At 43.2% G+C, this 18,030-nt stretch overlaps 1 protein-coding gene across 3 annotated transcripts in view; it reads left to right on the forward strand.

Moving 5' to 3' along the window:
• The window catches only part of LAMA5 (laminin subunit alpha 5), a 211,394-nt gene that overhangs the window by 176,046 nt on the left and 17,318 nt on the right, over positions 1-18,030 (forward strand). For 2 of the 3 annotated variants that reach the window (XM_026697402.2, XM_026697403.2), the window contains exons 55-66: positions 497-651; positions 2,807-2,948; positions 4,122-4,224; positions 6,364-6,474; positions 7,515-7,694; positions 8,778-8,920; positions 9,860-10,039; positions 10,704-10,840; positions 12,251-12,404; positions 13,955-14,088; positions 15,640-15,802; positions 17,181-17,306. In XM_026697402.2, the coding sequence (XP_026553187.2) occupies positions 497-651; positions 2,807-2,948; positions 4,122-4,224; positions 6,364-6,474; positions 7,515-7,694; positions 8,778-8,920; positions 9,860-10,039; positions 10,704-10,840; positions 12,251-12,404; positions 13,955-14,088; positions 15,640-15,802; positions 17,181-17,306 (1,728 nt within the window). Of the gene's footprint in view, positions 1-496; positions 652-2,806; positions 2,949-4,121; positions 4,225-6,363; positions 6,475-7,514; positions 7,695-8,777; positions 8,921-9,859; positions 10,040-10,703; positions 10,841-12,250; positions 12,405-13,954; positions 14,089-15,639; positions 15,809-17,180; positions 17,307-18,030 lie in introns of all 3 variants that reach the window. The other variant, XM_087928918.1, reaches the window with a different exon arrangement.

Here is an 18,030-nt window from a genome sequence, read left to right on the forward strand (position 1 = left end):
ACAAACATGGCTGGCTAAGGAATTCTGGGAGCTGATCCACAAGCATGGCTGACTGGGGAATTCTGGGAGCTGAAGCTAACAAACATGGCTGGCTGGGGAATTCTGGGAATGGAAGTCTACAAGCATGGCTGACTGGGGAATTCTGGGAGCTGAAGCAAACAAACATGGCTGGCTGGGGAATTCTGGGAATGGAAGTCTACAAGCATGGCTGGCTGGGGAATTTTGGGAGCTGAAGTCCACAAGCCTTCTGGCTGGGGAATTATGGAAACTGAAGTCTACAAGCATGGCTGGCTGGGGGATTCTGGGAGTTGAAATCCACATACCTTAGAGTTGTTAAGATTGGGAAACACTGGCTGAGGTGATTATTGTAGGAGGCCTCAGGTGTCTGGATATTCTTCATAGCTCCAATTCTTTGGAGAGGGCCCTTCAGTCAGAAAGAAAAGGGACGGCAAAGCAGGTCTTCTGAATGGTGGTCAATGCTTCTCTTGTATTACAGGAATCTGAGAAGCTACTAGCTCAGCTAGATGGAGCCAGATACCCTCTGTCCGAGAAGGCGAAGGAGTACACGTTGGCAAGCAACAAGATCCAGAAGGTGGAGTTGGCAGAAGAGCATGCAAAGCTCCTAGATGAACTGGCACGAAATCTCTCCAGGTAACAATTGCTTCAAATTTGCTTCGTTTGTTCTCATTTCCTAACCAGCTGTTGAAATGCAACTGAAGCTTCTATCCTTAGAAGGACCATCCTATTCCTTCCCGATTATAGATAGTCCTCAACTTGCAGCAGTTCGTTTAGTGACCTCTCAAAGTTACAACGGCACTGAAAAAAATGAGACTCTTTATTATTTATTTACTTATATTTTTTTAATTAAATTTAAATGCAGCCCCATCTCACTATCAGGCGACTCTGGGTGTCTTACAGAACCATAAGTAACAAGACAGGCAATGAAAAAGTTAAAAATATTATTACAGGTAGTCCTTGATGTACAACCATTCATTTAGCGACCGTTCCCTCCCTTGTGGGAATCCAGACTACATTCCATCACATGTGGACCCAAATCATCACCATCAAAGAGCTGAATATTTTTAATACATCATCTACTATTAGGTTTTACTTTTGAAACTACAGTATTTTATCGTCCTTTTTAAAGTCATAATTTAGCCCCGCGATGGCAAACACATGGCACACGTGCCAGAAATGGCATGCAGAGCCATTTCGGCCAGCACGTGAGCCATCACCCAGAACAGATCCACTACGTAGACGCAAGCGCCTCCCACCAGCCAGCTGATTGTTGGGTATCTGCCATGCATGCCCAGGAGGTGAAGCATGCGTGGGACATGCACTGCATGTGCAGGGGGGGCGGGGCACACACGGTGGGGTCATATGAGAATGCCTCTCTGCGCATGGTGCATAGGGAGCCGTGTGTGCATTGCATTATGGGTGCATGCAATTTTGGCACACAACGACGAGAAGGTTATCCATCACTGATCTAGCCTATTTCAAAACCCTTAGATGCCTGTATTTTTATAGACCTGGTTTCTTCTTTCTGATGATACTACTGCAGATGGAAGGAAGAGAAATTTCAGGTCTTTCCACATCCTTTCCTAGTCCTGGTTGGTTAGTCCTTCAAAAGCATGGAGGTGAGAAGAGAGAATTGGTAATAAGTGGTGGGATTAAAAAATGTTTACTACTGGTTCTATGAGAGCGTGATTTGCGCATGCACAGAGTGTTCAAAACACCCATTTCAAGCACTACAGCTTACCTTCTAGAGCAGCCCTGGTAAGTAAAACAGCTGAGGTGTGGGAATCCATGGTGCTGCGCAAATCAGCTGAGCTGAAAAACGTGGAAATATAGGACAGGATAGGGTGGGGTCAGATGGGCGGGGCCAACTGATCATCCGAACTAGCAGCCTCCCACCACTGTTGGTAATGGAACTTGGGAAAGACCTATCCATGAAACTGGATTTCTAGCCTCCATAAATTGACCAGCTCTTCTACAAGCTACCTTCTGTAGGCAGTCCTTGATTTATGGCCATAACTGAGCGCCCATTTTCTGTTGCTAGGCAGGACATTGGTTAAGTGGGTTTTGTCTCATTTTATGACCTTTCCCCAGTTGTTAAGCAGCTCACTGCACTTGCTAAGTGAATCACTAAGTGAATCAAGCTTCCCTCGATGATTTGGATTGTCGGAAGACACCTGGACGGGTCGCAAATGGTGATCCCCGATGCAGCAATTGTCATAAATATGAGTCAGTCTGAATTTTCATCACATGACCATGGGAATGTTGCAACGGTTGTATGTGTGAAAGGTCATAAGTCACTTTTTTCAATGCCATAGTAACTTTGAATGTTCGCTAAATGTAACGTTGAAAGCCGAGGCCTACCTGTACTGAAATTGTGAGGAAATAAAAGTAACAGCACTATTGAAACTTCAGGCCTTCTGTTAGCAGCAGTGTCAGGATTCCAGCAATCACCCTAATTAAATCATGATTCTCGAGCCAAACTTCAAAAAACTTCAAAGGATTGATTAGAGGTGACATACAGTCCCCTGTGACCCTGTTTCCCCCTTCCCCCCGGGTGTCTCATAAACCAGATTCTCCCATTGAGCACGTTCACAGGCTGGGTGTCATCATTCACGTTCACCAATTAAATATATTTGCAGGCAAAAACTCTGGTATTTTAGTCACAACCTTTTAAAGATAAGAGTTGGAATGTACTTTTGCTCCCCCCTTTTTATGGCAAGTACTAAAACAGGCATAGCAATGTTTTATGAGTTGACAAAAAATCCTATCTTTTTGTTCTCCAAAACAGCATTATCCATGGCACAAACCAGGATAGTTTTATTCAAAGAGCCATCAATGCTTCCAATGCCTATGCCAGCATCATTGAGGCGGTGAGGAATGCGGAAGAGGCAGCCAGCAAAGCCATCAGTGCTTCTGATGAAGCTTTGAAGGTAGGAACGTTTGTCGTGCAAACTCCATTGGAAAGAGGGCTAACACCAGCTCACCTGCCAAGAGCTGGCAGTCAACTTCCCTCTATTATCCGGTGTAATAATTTTGTTGTTCTAGTGAGACAGATGAGGCTTTCACAGAGGACTGCTTTCTCCTCAGATAATTTACAGATACTTGGCAGATAATGGTTAGAGTAGCACAGCTTATTCAAAGAAAAACAATCTTGACAAAGTAGAATTGACAGTTTTTGCTTGATGACGTGGTAAAGGTTGCCAATCAACATGTCCATGCAATTGCAACCTCCCTTGTCTGCACTTCTCTCTTCAAATTGTACTGGTTTAATTTCATAAACGACACAAAAATAATTCAGTTCAGCATCAGCAAAATTGGGAACGGTATTTGGAAGAATGGTATCTTGTCAAGGATGGAGACTCAGTCCTTGTTGAAAAATGGATTAAGGAAGTATACATTCATCCCAAAGGTGGCAATTGGACTTTCTTGTTTTTTTCTTTGAAGATATTTCACTTCTCATCCAAGAAGCTTTTTCAACTCTGGCTGGATGGTAGAGAATGGAAGGAATTACATTCCTTGCAGACAGCTGGTCATTTTTGTCCTTTTAGAGAGTCGTCGAGTCCACTTGGTGGTTTAACTATATACTCAGGGTCTATAGACTTAGCTATGCAATTTGGGATGAACGCCCTTGGAATGGTGTGGGAGTATGAACAGATTTCCAGAAAAATTGCAGACTATAGGTACCATTAACTCAACGACCTTCTGAAAGTGACCAGCTGAAAGTGCAAATGACCAGCTGTCTGCAAGGAGTATAAATCTTTCCATATCCAGTCAAAGCTGAAGAAGCTTCTTGGTTGCATTTTGTGGGTGCACGGGGAGCGTTTTAAAACGGGCAATTTTAAGCATGAAAACTTACCATCAGTGCTGGTGAGTAAAACAGCTGAGGCGCGGCAATCCGCCCCGCCACACCTATCAGCTGAGCTACAAACAAAGGAAATATAGGACAGGAAAGGGCGGGTGGGCAGGGCCAACTCCTGACCAGCGCAACAGGATCGCTAAAACCGGTGCAAACCGACAGCATACCACCAATGACCAGTAGAGGCCAGAGGAGGAAGAGTGAGCTGGGCAGGTAAGGTGAGACCACTTATCTTCTATATTTGCAGAACGTCCTCAGACATAACCTTGGAGACAGAGCAAAAGAGATGAAGAAAGACAGCAGTGCTTTAGAAGAAGCTGTGAAGGAAGAGCAAAGGAAACTCAGCGGAGGTGAGCAAGAAACCAGCAGCACCTTCTCCATCCAATCTGGTCCATTAGACCCTCCTTCTCTCTTTTTGTTTCATGTTTATGTATTTTATTTTCAAAAACAAAATTACAAATCTCTATTTACATTAACAGCATTGTGTCGTTAATAATACATATATTTGCTTTTATACCTATACATCCATTCTTATTTCTATGTTCTACCCATTTGTTCCACCTATCCCAAATCACATAATAGTCCAATTCATCCTTGCCTTTTAATTCCGCTGTGAATTAATCCATTTCCCCACAGTCCTTTATTTTTTGTATCAGGTACTCTTCGGATGGTATCTTTTCTTTTTTCTAGCCCTGCATGAAAGCTATCCTCGCCGCCATTATAATTTGTATAATGATGTATTGGATAGACTTGCTAAATTTTCCCTTAATTATTCCTAATAAATATGTTTCCGGTTTAAGTTCTAATTGGTAATTTAAAATAATCTGTAATTTCTCATAGCCATCTTTGTATCCTCATCCAATATTTTTTTTAACTTCTGGGCATTGCCACCACATGTGAGACCCTTCTTCTCATCTGGGTCTTTCCTCTTAGCCCCATTCACCACGCTTGCATATCACATGCGGCATTTTATCATCTGAAGCCTTGGTCTTCTTGATGGCTCTTTATTGTGCTTAATGGATCAATGGAGGTTGGAATTTGGGGGTTCGGTCTGATTACAGCCTGCCCAGAACTGATCCAGCCAAACACCTGAGCCATAGACTATGTGTTTGTTCTAGGTAAGGAAGAGGATATATGTTATTTTGTGTGTACCTCTGTTGGTTTAGGTAGTTAGGACAGTTTTATAGGAAATGGAAAAGCAGGATATAAAATCAGAATAACAGAGTTGGAAGAGACCTTAGAGGTCTTCTATCCCAAACCCCTGCTAAAGCAGAAGACTGTATATCATTCCAGACATTCTTTTCTTAAAAGCCTCCAGGGTCGGAATACCCATAACTTTTGCAGGCAACCCATTCCACGGTTAATTATTCTCAGTGAAATTTCTCCTTAGTTCTAGGTCGCTTCAGAGGTGGTATTCAGCAGGTTCTGACCAGTTCTGGAGAACCATTAGCAGAAATTTTGAGTAGTTCGGAATACCACCTCTGACGGGCCCTGCCCCTATCTCTTCTCTGCCTCCCGAGTCCCAGCTGATTGGCTGGGTCTTCTTTTGTTGCCCTGCAAAGGAGAACAGAGCTGGAAAGCAGGTTAGTGGGGTGGGGAGGGAATGGAGATTTTGCAGTATCCTTCCCCTGGAGTTAGGTGGGAAAAGAGGTTTTATAGTATCCTTCCCCTTTAATGCCCACCACACCACGCCCAGCATGCCACACCAGGCCCACCAAGCCACGTCCACAGAATCGGTAGTAAAAAAAATTTGAACTCCACCACTGGGTCACTTCTCTCCTTGATTAGTTTCCATCCATTGTTTCTTGTCTTGCCTTCTTGTACAAGGCAAAAGGTTGCAAGAATAACAATGCAGTTGAAAACAGTTCCTATTATACTTCAATTTTCTCTTTCATTTTGATTCCAGATCATCTGGAATTGGTAAAAGTGGGTGTACGCTTTTCTTTTGTGATGTTCTTGGGTTGAAGCTGGAGCTGTCTATCAATGGGACAGGCAAAGCAGTAATAGTAGTTCAACTTAATAAGGTTTAGAGGGGACTATGAGAATTTGCCATGGCCAACTTGCCACGGCCGACAAACCAATGCCAAATGGCCACAGCCAACTTGCTGTAAGACAACTCACAATGGCCAAGTCACAGGACAACTCACTGTGGGAAAAGAGTTACACTAATATCAAAGAAACGGTAGAATAGAATCTTTAAGGAAAGAATGCAGAGCGAGGGACAGAATTAAATGTGAACTACAAAAATGAAAATAACTTTTTATTTATTTTAAATAATTAAATAGAATTGTTAAATTGTCCCGTGGCAAGTTGGCCGCAGCTTGTTGTCCCAATTCCCAGATTGGGAGAACACAGTTCTGGAATGTCTTGGTACATCTCAACATTTGTAGCCCCAGGCCCTATTCTTAATGTTGCTAATTGAAATGTTACTTCCCCAAATCCTGATTTGAACTTTGATAACTGTACTTTTTATTTTATTTTAATCCAAGTCATGGGAGCATTGGAGGCAGCCAGAAACAAGTTGGCTGGCACTCAAACCAAGAAGGAGCAACTTCTGAACCAGCTGAACTCAGCAAAGAACAAGTTGGACATGGTCCATGGTAAGCCTATAATGCTTATAACGACTTCAGGGATTTCCCAAACAACCATACTGGTAGTCCATGACTTACAGCCATTCGTTTTCTGACCCTTCAAAGTTACAACAGCTCTGAAAACTTTGACTTATGAGCAGTTTTCACACTTAACGACTGTTGTGGCATCCCCAACAGTTGTGCGATGAAAATTTGACGCTTGGCAACTCTCTTGTATTTACAAGAGTCCCAGGATCCCAGGATCATGTGATCGCCATTTGCAACCTTCTCAACCAGTTTTTGAGAGACATTTGTTAAGTAAGTTTTGTCTCCTTTTATGACCCCTCTTGCCGCTGTTGTTAAGTGAATCACTGCAGTTGTTAAGTTAGTAACATGGTTGTTAAGTGAATCTTGGCTTCCCCATTGAGTTTGCTTGTCAGACGGTCGCAAAAGGGGATCACTTGACCCCGAGACACTGCAGCCGTCATAAGTATGAGTATAAGTATAAGTTGTGAAGCATCTGTATGTAAACCACATGACCAGGTAGATGTGGCAATGGTCATAAGTGTGAAAAACGGTTGTAAGTCACTTTTTTCAGTGCCGCCGTGACTTCGAACAGTCACTAAATGAATGGTTGTAGATCAAGGATGAACTGTAATAATATTTTTAACTTTTTCATTGTCTGTCTTGTTATTTATGGTACTGTAAACCATCCAGAGTCACTTGATAGTGAGATGGGCTGCATTTAAATTTAATAAATAAATTAAAATAAGTAAATAAATAATAAATTTTTCCCATCACTTTTTCCAGTCAAATAACATACAACATTCATACAACATTAATGCATGAAATGCAATGAGTTTCACTCCTGGCTAGTCATTTTCTCTGAATCACAGAGAACAATTTTTACGCTAGGTGATTTTTGTATTTGTTCTTCCTGAGTTTAAATGAATCTGAACTGTTGTGGGCTTTGAGCCACTCTTGACTCTGTACATTTCTTTCATCTAAATTCTGGGAGCTTGGTTGCTGTTGTTTTTTAATTTTGCACCCTGTCTCTTTTCCTGTGCAAGACGATGCATCAGAGAAAATCCAGAAGGCCAAAGACACAGCCTTAAAAGCCAACGAGACAGTGGCCGCAATGGAAGGAAAACTGAGTGACATGAAAAGAAACGTGGACAAGTGGAAAAAACAGTACGGAGATCTAAGAAGTGAAGATTTGAATCAAGCTACCCGTGATGTCAAGAATACTGGTGGGTCATTCCCATTCCTTCAATCTTTCTGTTTCTTTGGATAAAGTGGGATCATTTGTGGGTATAGAGCCTCTCTTTTTATTATAAATGTTTGGAAGAGGATTTGGATATAAATGCCTTTTGAGGAAATGTTGTTTAATTTTTTTTGAGAGCCAGTTTGGTCTAGTGGTTAAGGCACCAGGCTAGAAACTGGGAGACTGTGAATTCTAGTCCCATTTTAGGCATGAAAGCTGGCTGACTATGACTTTGGGCCAATCTCTAGGACCAGGGTCTTCAAACTTGGCAAGTTTAAGACTTGTGGCTTTCAACTCCCAGAATTCCTCAGCTAACATGACTGGAGGAGGAATTCTGGCAGTTGAAGTCCACAAGTCTTAAAACTGCCGAGTTTGAAGACCCCTGTTGTAGGAGATGGTGAATTCTAGTCCCGCCTTAGGTATGAAAGCCAGCTGGATACTTTGGGCCAATCACCAGGAGAGTGTAAGTTCTAGTCCCACCTTAGGCATAAAAGTCGGCTGGGTGACTTTGGGTCAATTATCAGGAGACTAAGTTCTTGACCTGCCTTAGCCATGGAAACTGTTGTGAGGAAAAAGGAGTGAGCTATGTGCATTGCCTTGAGTTAGTTATTTAAATAATAAAGGCAGGATATAAATGTCAGGTGCAAAATATCAGTTAGATTCTTTTTTTTCTTGTTTCCCTTTTATGCATTTTCTTCCATTTTTCTTCCAGTGTGTCATTGCATTATTTTTTGAGACAGAATGCTGAAAGAAAAAAGATGCAAATTGTTCTATCTTCTTTACTTTCTGGTTTTCTTCAGTCTTATCAAAAAAAAAAAAAACCCTACAGATTCCGTATGATTCTGTCTCCTCTTCTATATTTGCTTTCTCCTCTCTTGCCCTGAAATGTCATCTGAAATAAATAATGAAATTATCAGAGCTCATAATTACACTGAAGGCAATTTTGAATAGAAGATTTGAAACTTCTTTTTGGAACTCAGTTGTAATCTATCATGCATAACATGCTTTCTCTGAGACTCTTTTATGTTCCTCTCATTGAGTTTCCTCTCAAAAAATTTTGTCTGTCCAGTCTCAAGTCTTGAAAACACCCTCCCAGTCCTCCTGGAAAAGTTGACCAGCTTAGAAAACAGAAGAAGCCACAATGCAACTGTTTTGGACAATATCTTGCGAGTGCGCCAACTCATCTCATTGGCCCGGAATGCTGTCAGTAAGGTAAGAAGGCTTAAAGTTCACCCAATGTCTGATGATCCTGCTCTCCCCCAGGGTGGGACTCCAAAACCAAGTTATATGTCGGAGTTTAGGTCCTTAAGAGAAGATCACCTTGTCTTAAAACTTGTGTACACAATCTGGTCAGTCAAGAGATGGATTTGTAATTACAGGCAGTCCCTGCTTATTGATGAAAAAAAATGTTTAGATTCTAGAAAGATTGCAGAGAAGAGCAACAAAGATGATGAGGGGACTGGAGGCTAAAACGTATAAAGAATCGTTGCAGGAATTGGTTATGTCTAGTTTAATGAAAAGAAGGACTCAGGATGACATGATAGCAGTGTTCCAATATCTCAGGGGCTGCCACAAAGAAGAGGGAGTCAAGCTATTCTCCAAAGCACCCGAAGGCAGGACAAGAAGCAATGGATGGAAATGAATGGAGAGAACCAACCTAGACCCTAAGGAGAAATTTCCTAATACTTAGAACAATTAATCAGCGGAACGACTTCCCTTCAGAAGTTGTGGGTGCTCCAACACTGGAGGTTTTTAGGAAGAGATTGGAATTTGTCTGAAATGGTCTCCTGCTTGATCAGAGAGTTGGTTTAGAAGACCTCCAAAGTCCCTTCCAAGTCTGTTATTCTGTCACTAAATAATCCAGTTGTAAACAATGATTTCATGTGAGCTTGCCAATTTATGACAGCAATTGAGGCAGTCCCCAGTGCTGTTGTTCAGTCAATCCCACACAGTCACAGGGTGCCCTGGTTGTGTGATCACCATTTGTGACCCCCTGCGATTTTCTCCGTACCCTTGGCTTGGAAGACAACAAGAAAAGTTGCCATTTTTAGTATCAAAATAATGAATCCTGCTGGGACCACGGTATTTTTCAATGCCAACCTTGAAGTGGCCAGTATCATATGTTTGTTCTTTTGATCTTTTGGCTTCTAGATTAAAGTTCCAGTGAAGTTCAATGGCACATCGGGTGTGCAAATCCGGATTCCTAGCAATCTCCAAGATTTGGCTGCCTACACATCCCTCAAATTCTATATTCAGAACCCAGACTCCAAAAAGAGAGACCAACCACCGAATGAGTCTACACGCTTTGTGTTGTACCTGGGACAAAAGGATGTAAGTTCTCAGGAAAGAAATCAAGAACCAGTAAAGATCAACCTAGTGGGCTTGGGGTAGACAGTATAAAGGTAGTTTGTTTTTCACATTTGTTTGGGAAAGTTGGCATTACTATGCAGTTGTTATTCAATACGACTGATATTCACTGTTGGTGTAACGTAGATTTAGCTCTATTCGGGTTCCTCTTCATTGCCCCAATATCGTTGATTACTATTTCTTCCTCAGATTTTGCACTTTGGAAAATGTTACTTAAAGTTTAGTTTAACCGGAGCAATGTTAAAATACAAACGTGGTTTGCTTCTGCTGTTTTCTACTTCTGAAGTCTCGTTTCTTGGCTTTATTATTGGTTAATTATTTTGGCTATTGTATATATTTATTTCCTGGATGTTTTTACCATTTTTATTTTACAGTTTTAATGGTTTTATAGTTTTGCCGTTGTTGAATTGTCAGCCATCCAAGAATCACTTGATTGAGTTGGATGCCTATAGAAATTGAATGAAAGAATAAAGAATTAAACCTAAGATAGCACAAGCAACAGCTAGGAGGAGAGTTGCAGCTTCTCACAATCAATATAACAAAAACAAAAAAACAGGCTCATTCATACAATCTGGGCCCCAGGTTGGATGACCAAACCAAGTTCACTCATGTTCTTCGTATTTTCCAGGCCACTGGGGATTACATGGGCCTCATCCTTAAAGACCACAAAGTGGAATGGATCTACAAACTAGGAGATGATGAACCAACACATTTGATGGTCGATGAAGAAATTGGAGAACAGTTTGCTACTGTCAAGATCAATAGGTAGGGAGGAACGAAACGGGGGAAACAGGCTTCAAAAATCTGTGTTCCATAGTGGATCCATGGACAAGAGTTTCTGAGGTAAAATTGCTCTTTACAATCACTACAGGTAGTTCTCTACCTACGACCACAATTGAGCCCCAAATTGCTGTTGCTAAGTGACACGATTGTTAAGTGAGTTTTGCCTCCATTTACAACATTGCCTCAGTTGTTAAGTGAATCACTGCAGTTGTTACGTTAGTAACATGGTAAATTAAATCTAGCATCCATCTTGACTTTGCTGGTCCGAAGGTCGCAAAAGGGGATCTCATGACCCCGGGACACTGCAATTGTCATAAATGTGAGGATAATTGCCAAGCATCCAAATTTTGATCACATGACCCTGGGGCTGCTACAATGTGAAAAATGGTCCTTTCAGTGCCATTGTAACTTTGAACATTCACTAAACGAAGTGTTGTAAGTTGAGTGCTACCTGTACTACTTGGTAGAAGAGAGAAAATTGTTTTGAAGGTTGAAGTAATCTTCTCCTTTGCTCCTAGAGTGCTTTCTGTCAGGCCTCTTGGAAAGAAGCCACCTTGGGGCTGGAGTTTGCCTTCTTTTCCTTGTACCATGGATTTTGTCAACATTCCGCTGCAGTTTTGCTTATGTTTTCATTTGGTTCATATTATTTTTATTTTTGTGGGCATTCTTGAATGCTGGCAAGAGGGATAGGAGGGATAGCCTAGAAATCAGCAAATGTGTCATGCCCCTGTCGGAGTCTGAATCCAAGGGGGAAGACAGACCGCTGACAGGGAGTGGGAGTGTGGTTCCGTTGGCTGTGGAGGAAACTAGGGAAGGGCAAAGTCAGGCTGGGCAGAGCAGGGGAGCAGTATAACAAGGGAGAGGGGGTTCAGAGGAAGACCAAGGCCCACCCCCTCTTCATCCTAGGGGAGAAGAGAACAACATGGGTTGCATGGCTTACGAGTTAGGAAAGGGCCCTGATTCCCTTCACAAGGCACACCTGGGGATAGAGTTTAAAGGAGAATCAGTTGGGAGGGGCAGTTGTCAGGAACAAATGCTGAGTTCATCTAGTGTTGGCTTCTGTTATCTGAGTTCCTGGCATCCTCTCAACTGGTTTAATTTACTGCCATGTTACTTCACTTCTGGAACTCCTTATCTTGCCTTGCTGGATTTATTACCTTTTCTTGCCTTGTTGGATTTATAGTTTGAAGTTTTCTTTTTACAATGTTTGGACTGGAGTATCTGCAGCCAAAGACTGTTGCAGGTTCATGGGCGAGTTTTCTCCAGACCAGAGAGTAACCGGAACGTTGGAGGCAAAGTTGGAGTTAATAAAGGGACTCATACTTATTCTCTGGCTGCGTTGTCTTTGTGCCACGCCCCGGGTCATCACAAAATGCCTTCCTTGTTTTGTAGGATCCTGCAGTACGGACACATGTCTGTGACAGTGGAGAAGCAAACCCTGCATGAAACCAAGGGGGACAGCGTTGCCAAAGGAGAACATGGACTGTTCAACTTCAGACCCCATAACACCGTTTTGTACATGGGTGGCTACCCTTCCAGTTTCACAGTGAGTTCGGCTGAATAGGCTGCTTGTGTTGGACAAGGGGTATTTTTTTCTGTTTTTAGAATCAGGTTGCATAAACTAGTAGTTTGCAATTGGTGACTTAAGGATTAGCCCATTACCCTTTTAGCTTTCTTAAAAGTTCTGAAGTTCTTTTATACCTATGATTGTGTTTGTTTGTTTAATTTGTATTCTGCCTTTATCTTTTTTACCAATAACTCAAGACGATAAACATATCCAACATACCCCCCTCCTCTTATTTTCCCCACAACAACATCCCTGTGAGATGTGTAAGGCTTAGGGAGAGGAATTGGCCCCAAAGTCACCCACCCTGCTTTCATGCCTCAGGCAGGGCTCGAACTCACAGTCCCCTGGTGATTGGCCCCCAAATCACCCAGGTGGGAGTGGCTTTCATTTGTAGTAGTTCGACACATGACAGAGGCAGTAACACTTGGTCTGGCCTGGTTAGATAAATGGAAGCCTACCATATGGTGGGAAGTAGGGTTTAGGAAGCTAGAACTTGAAGTAGGACCTCATCCAATAGAAACAAACAACGTGAAGATAGGGTTGGAAAACTCGATAAAAGAACTATCCAAGAACACTTTATATCTGTCAGAATATAAGGAACTGGCTGAAGTATTTAATGAGAAGGGACCAGAACTCAGAGACTCCTGGTGATTGGCCCCAAAGTCACCCATCAGATTTTCATTCCTAAGGCGGGACTAGAACTCAAAGGCTCCTGGTGATTGGCCCCACCTGACTTACATTACAAAGGCGGGACTAGAACTCAGAGACTCCTGCTGATTGGCTCAAAGTCCCCCAGAGGTCTTTCATGCCCAGGGTGGGACATGAATTCATGGTCTCCTGATTTCTAGCCTAGTGCTTCAACTACTAGATCTAACTGGCTTTATGTTCTCTATACAAAACGTATACTTACTTTAAGTAAGATAACGGTTTCACGAGGAACTTCAAGTGGCAATTAATGATATGACTCAAGTCGCTTTTTCCTGGGAAATCCATATTTAAGGGGGCTGTTACCATCAAGCAAGGCTGTCAGACCTGCCCCAGTTTGGTTCTCTAGGCAAGAAAGATCCTTGACGTCATTTGGATCAAAAGATACAGTTCCGCAAAAGCCAAGTGCAATACAATATAGAAAAACCAGAACTGAAGTTCACACGCCGAAGTTTCCCCGTTGACTTTCTCCGTCTAGGCCCTGCCCTCTCTCTGCGGGTCCCTTATTGGGCACAAACTCTTCAACAGTGGGCTGGTTGGTGAGCCGTTGCATTCTGTTCCCAGCCCTTTTGACCTTGAGATGATACCTCTGGAAGGTACAATGAGTTGTTAGCCTTCCCGTCACTCCGCCCCGACCCCCAGCTCCTTCCACTCATAGTTCGTGGCAGACTTGCAGCTAGCGAATACGAAGCTCAAGGATATGATGGCAGTTGTGACAGAAGCAGCCAACTTGCAGCCTTAATAACCAAATGAAAGTGTTTATTTCTGCCGAGAAAATGAAACACAACATTCAGCAAATGGATTATTTTTCCCCCCTGCAACAGCCTCCTCTCCCTCTGCGCTATCCTAACTACCGAGGCTGTATAGAGATGGATTATCTTAATGAAGAGGTGATGAGCTTGTACAATTTCCAGCGCACGTTCCATCTCGACACCACTGCGGAGAAGCCTTGCACAAGGTAAACTTGGTGACGATACCAGAGGTGGTATTCAGCTGGTTCTGACCAGTTCTGGAGGGGAAATTTTGAGTAGTTTGGAGAACTACCACCTCTGGGTGGCCCCGCCCCCATCTATTCTCTGCCTCCTGTGTCCCAGCTGATTGGCTGGGTCTTCTTTCGTTGCCCTGTACAGGAGAATGGAGCTGGAAAGCAGGTTAGTGGGGTGGGGAGGGAATGGGGATTTTGCAGTATCCTTCACCAGCCACACCCACCAAACCACGCCCATAGAACTGGTAGTAAAAATTTTTTGAATCCCACCACTGGATGATACAGTTGAGAAAATGGACACAGCGGTACAGGTAGTCCTCGATTTATGACCACAATTCAGACCAATATTTCCACTACTAAGCAAGGAAGTTGAGTCGCACACAATTTTATAACCTTTGGTTGAGCAAATCACTGCAGTCGTTAAGCGAATCTGACCGCTTGTCAGAAGCTGCTTGAGAAAGTCATAAGTGGCGTCCATCATAAACTCATGCCAGTTGCCACGTGCCCAAATTTTGATCAGGTGACTGTAAGGATGCTGCAGTGATTTTATGGGCAAGAACTGGTTGCAAATCTTTTTTTCCCCAAATGGTCACTAATAGCATGGTCGTAAGTTGAGGAGTACCTATATGTAATTTGATTTGCTGATCTCCTGCCCAGAGATAGGAAGATTCCATAAAGCTAAACTCAGGCACTTTCAACAATCTGTGTTGAAACAAACAGTGTCTTTTACAATCTGAACTGGTCTCTCCATACGTCATCCTTAGTGAAGCATGCAAACTAGCATCTGCATTTCCTGCATCGGATGAGGAGAGCATACCTTTCTCCTTCTGTCCTGGCCAATTTTACAGATGCATGATTGAGAGCATTTTAACAAAGTGCATCCCTTGGTTTGACGGCGGCAGTGCTTCAGATAGAAAGTCCACGCAGAGAGTGGTGATGGCAGCAGAGAAGATGATAGGAAGCTCGCTTCCTGTTATTCAGGATGCTGCTTATAAGTGCTATGTGCTTAGAGCTCAAAGCATTGTTAGAGAACCTATACATACCCCAACAGACTTCATGGTCTGTTTCTGTTGCTCCCCTCTGGGAGGAGGTTTCAAATATTTCCAGCAAGACTACCAGATTCTATAGCAGCTTTCTTCCCTATGCCATCCATCTGGTAAACTCACAAGATTCATTTTTCTTGCCATGGACATGTATACATCCAAACTAGACTGTGTTGTTTCTCTGTGTCCTTTAATATATATGGGTATATTTATAATTTTGTATTTATTTATTTAATCTTGTTCATGTAGTACATATCAGCGGTGGTGATCCTTTGAGAGTTGCAGGCAATGAAATTTCATTTTAATGTATGCCAATTAGCATACATTCAAAGTGACAATTATTCTGTTATTCCCAGTGTTCCTTCCTCAAAATACAACTAGCATGTTTTTTTTTTTAAAAAATCTCCAAATTCTAAATTTCTGGAATATAAAATGTGTAGATTGGACTTATCACTCATCCGCTCTTTCATTCTTCTCAAAGATCTAAATCAACGGGCGATCCCTGGCTGACTGATGGCTCCTATTTTGATGGGACTGGATATGCAGAAATCACCTTTGAGAGCCAGCTGGGCTCTATCAAACGCTTTGAGCAGGAGATGCGGTTGATGTCATATCACGGGATCATTTTCTTCTTGAAACATCAGGCAGGTGTCGCTTCGATTGGTCATACTTGATCACCTGGCAAGGACCTGGGTTGCTTGGTCCAAGTGTTGTGGTTAGCTGGCAGCAGCTGCAGACGGCTGAGGAGAGTGAGGACCCAGATGAGGGGACAGGACCATTAGGGAGTGGACTGCTGCCTTCAGAGATTGTGGGGGCTGGCAGCAGCGATGAGGAGGTTCCAGAGGAGCCTGTGCCAAGTACGCATGTGTGCAGGATTGCTCACAGGAAAGAGTAACTGCAACAGCACGGGCAACTCGGGAGTAAGGCTGCAAGGTTATGGCCCCTCCTTCAAGAAGATAAAAGGCAGCTGTGAAGCGAACGTTCTTTGCAGGAAGCAAAGACGTTTTGAAACTCAGCCTCGTGGACATTACAGTTGGTATTTGAAGACTCTTGTGTTGTGAAATATTTCTTATCTGTGATTCTTGGCAGTCTTGGCAAGGTTTGTGCTTATCAAAGTTAATTAGTTTGCAGCAGCTTTTTAACTGGGGATTCGTAAGACTCATTAAAAGGTTTGTTCCCTTTAGTTATTGTTTGTCTTATTGGAAAAGGATTTAGGTCAGAACCCCAAGTCCGTTCTTGGTACAAGGGGTGTTAGAAAGAAGACATGCCGCAAAAACCTCTTGGGTGGATCAGAAGAGGCATATGTAGAAAAAAAAAAGTCCTCATTTTCCCATGCTTTTACCCAGATTAATGCAGCACTGTGTAGAGTAGGCGGGAGCATGACAGCTCAGCAGGTAAAGACACCGAGTTTGTCAGCTGGAAAGCTGACAGCCCGTGTTTGAGACCTGTGCTCCACACAACAGGGTAAGCTCCAGTTCCCTTGCTCCAGCTCCTGCCCATCTCTAGCAGTTTAAAAGCACACAAATGTGAGTAGATAAATAGATACCACTTCGGTGGGAAGATAACAGCGTTCTGTTCGCCTTTGGGGTATAGCCATGCTGGCCACATGACCACAGAAGGTGTCTTTGGACAATGCTAGCTCCCTCGGCCAAGAAACAGACATGAACGCTGTGTCCTAGAGTTCAGGACTAGAAACTGATAGGGAAACCTTTCCTTTTAGGGATTTAATGAGCCGTGGTGGTACAGTGGTTAGAATCCAGTACTGCAGGCCACTTCTGCTGGCTGATTCTTCGAATCTCACCAGCTCAAGGTTGACTCAGCCTTCCATCCTTCCGGGTCGGTAAAATGAGGACCCAGATTGTTGCGGGAAATAGGCTGGCACTGTAAAACCACTTAGAGAGGGCTGTGAAGCACTGTAAAGCGGTATGTAAGACTAAGTGCTATTGCTATTTTATATACAGTAGGGTGCTGACTTTTAGACTTCAAAAATCTGAAAGTGAGTTGTCCTTTTTCCTTCCACAGGATCAGCTGCTGTGTTTGGCTGTTCAAAACAGAAAGCTGGTGCTCTATTACGACTTTGGTGGAGGCCTGAACATGACTTCAAAGGATCAGGCCACCCTGATAGTCAGCAACAACGCAAACAAAGCGGTAATGACCGAACTGTCTCTTTCGATTTTGCGTCCTGAGGCAGAAGTACGTTCTTTCAATTCTTTCTTCAACGGATTAGGGATTTCAGATTTTAATGGCCACAGAATGGCTGTGACTGACTTCAAATTACAGGTAGTCCTCGACTTACAAAAATTTGCTTAGCGACCATTCCTGAAATTACAACAGCACTGAAAAAATGTGACCTATGACCACAGTCCTTTCGCTTACAACCCATTGCCTTATTTTTCGGAGTATAAGACACTCCGAAGTATAAGATGCACCTAGCTTTTAGGGAAGAAAACCAGAAAAAAAATCTACCTCTTTGTCCCAGCAGTTTGCCTCCTTGCAGCATTTAGCAAACAGCCTGGTCAGCTTCAGCACAGCCTGATTCGCACAAGCAGCTGATTGTCGGTTGGATCAGCCTCCCAATGATTAGCTGTTTCAGGCTGCAGAGATTGCCGTTGCCTATTGCCGCCTCCGCGTGCCCCATTTTTGGCCTCTGCATCCCGTTTTCAACCTCCATGCATCCCATTTTCAGCCCGTTCCAGGTGGCGGGGTCAGAATGAGTAGAAAATGGGGTGCGCAGAGGCAGAAAACAGGATGCGGAGGCCGAACTTGGGGCGCACGGAGGCAGCAATAGGCAATAGCAATCCCTGCAGCCTGAAATAGCTGATCGTCGGAAGGTTGATCCAACCGACGATCAGCTGCTTGTGCTACTCATGCT

This window comes from Pseudonaja textilis, chromosome 3, assembly GCF_049901715.1.
Source record: "Pseudonaja textilis isolate UNSWEBS1 chromosome 3, rPseTex1.2, whole genome shotgun sequence".
Classification (NCBI taxonomy): domain Eukaryota; kingdom Metazoa; phylum Chordata; class Lepidosauria; order Squamata; family Elapidae; genus Pseudonaja; species Pseudonaja textilis.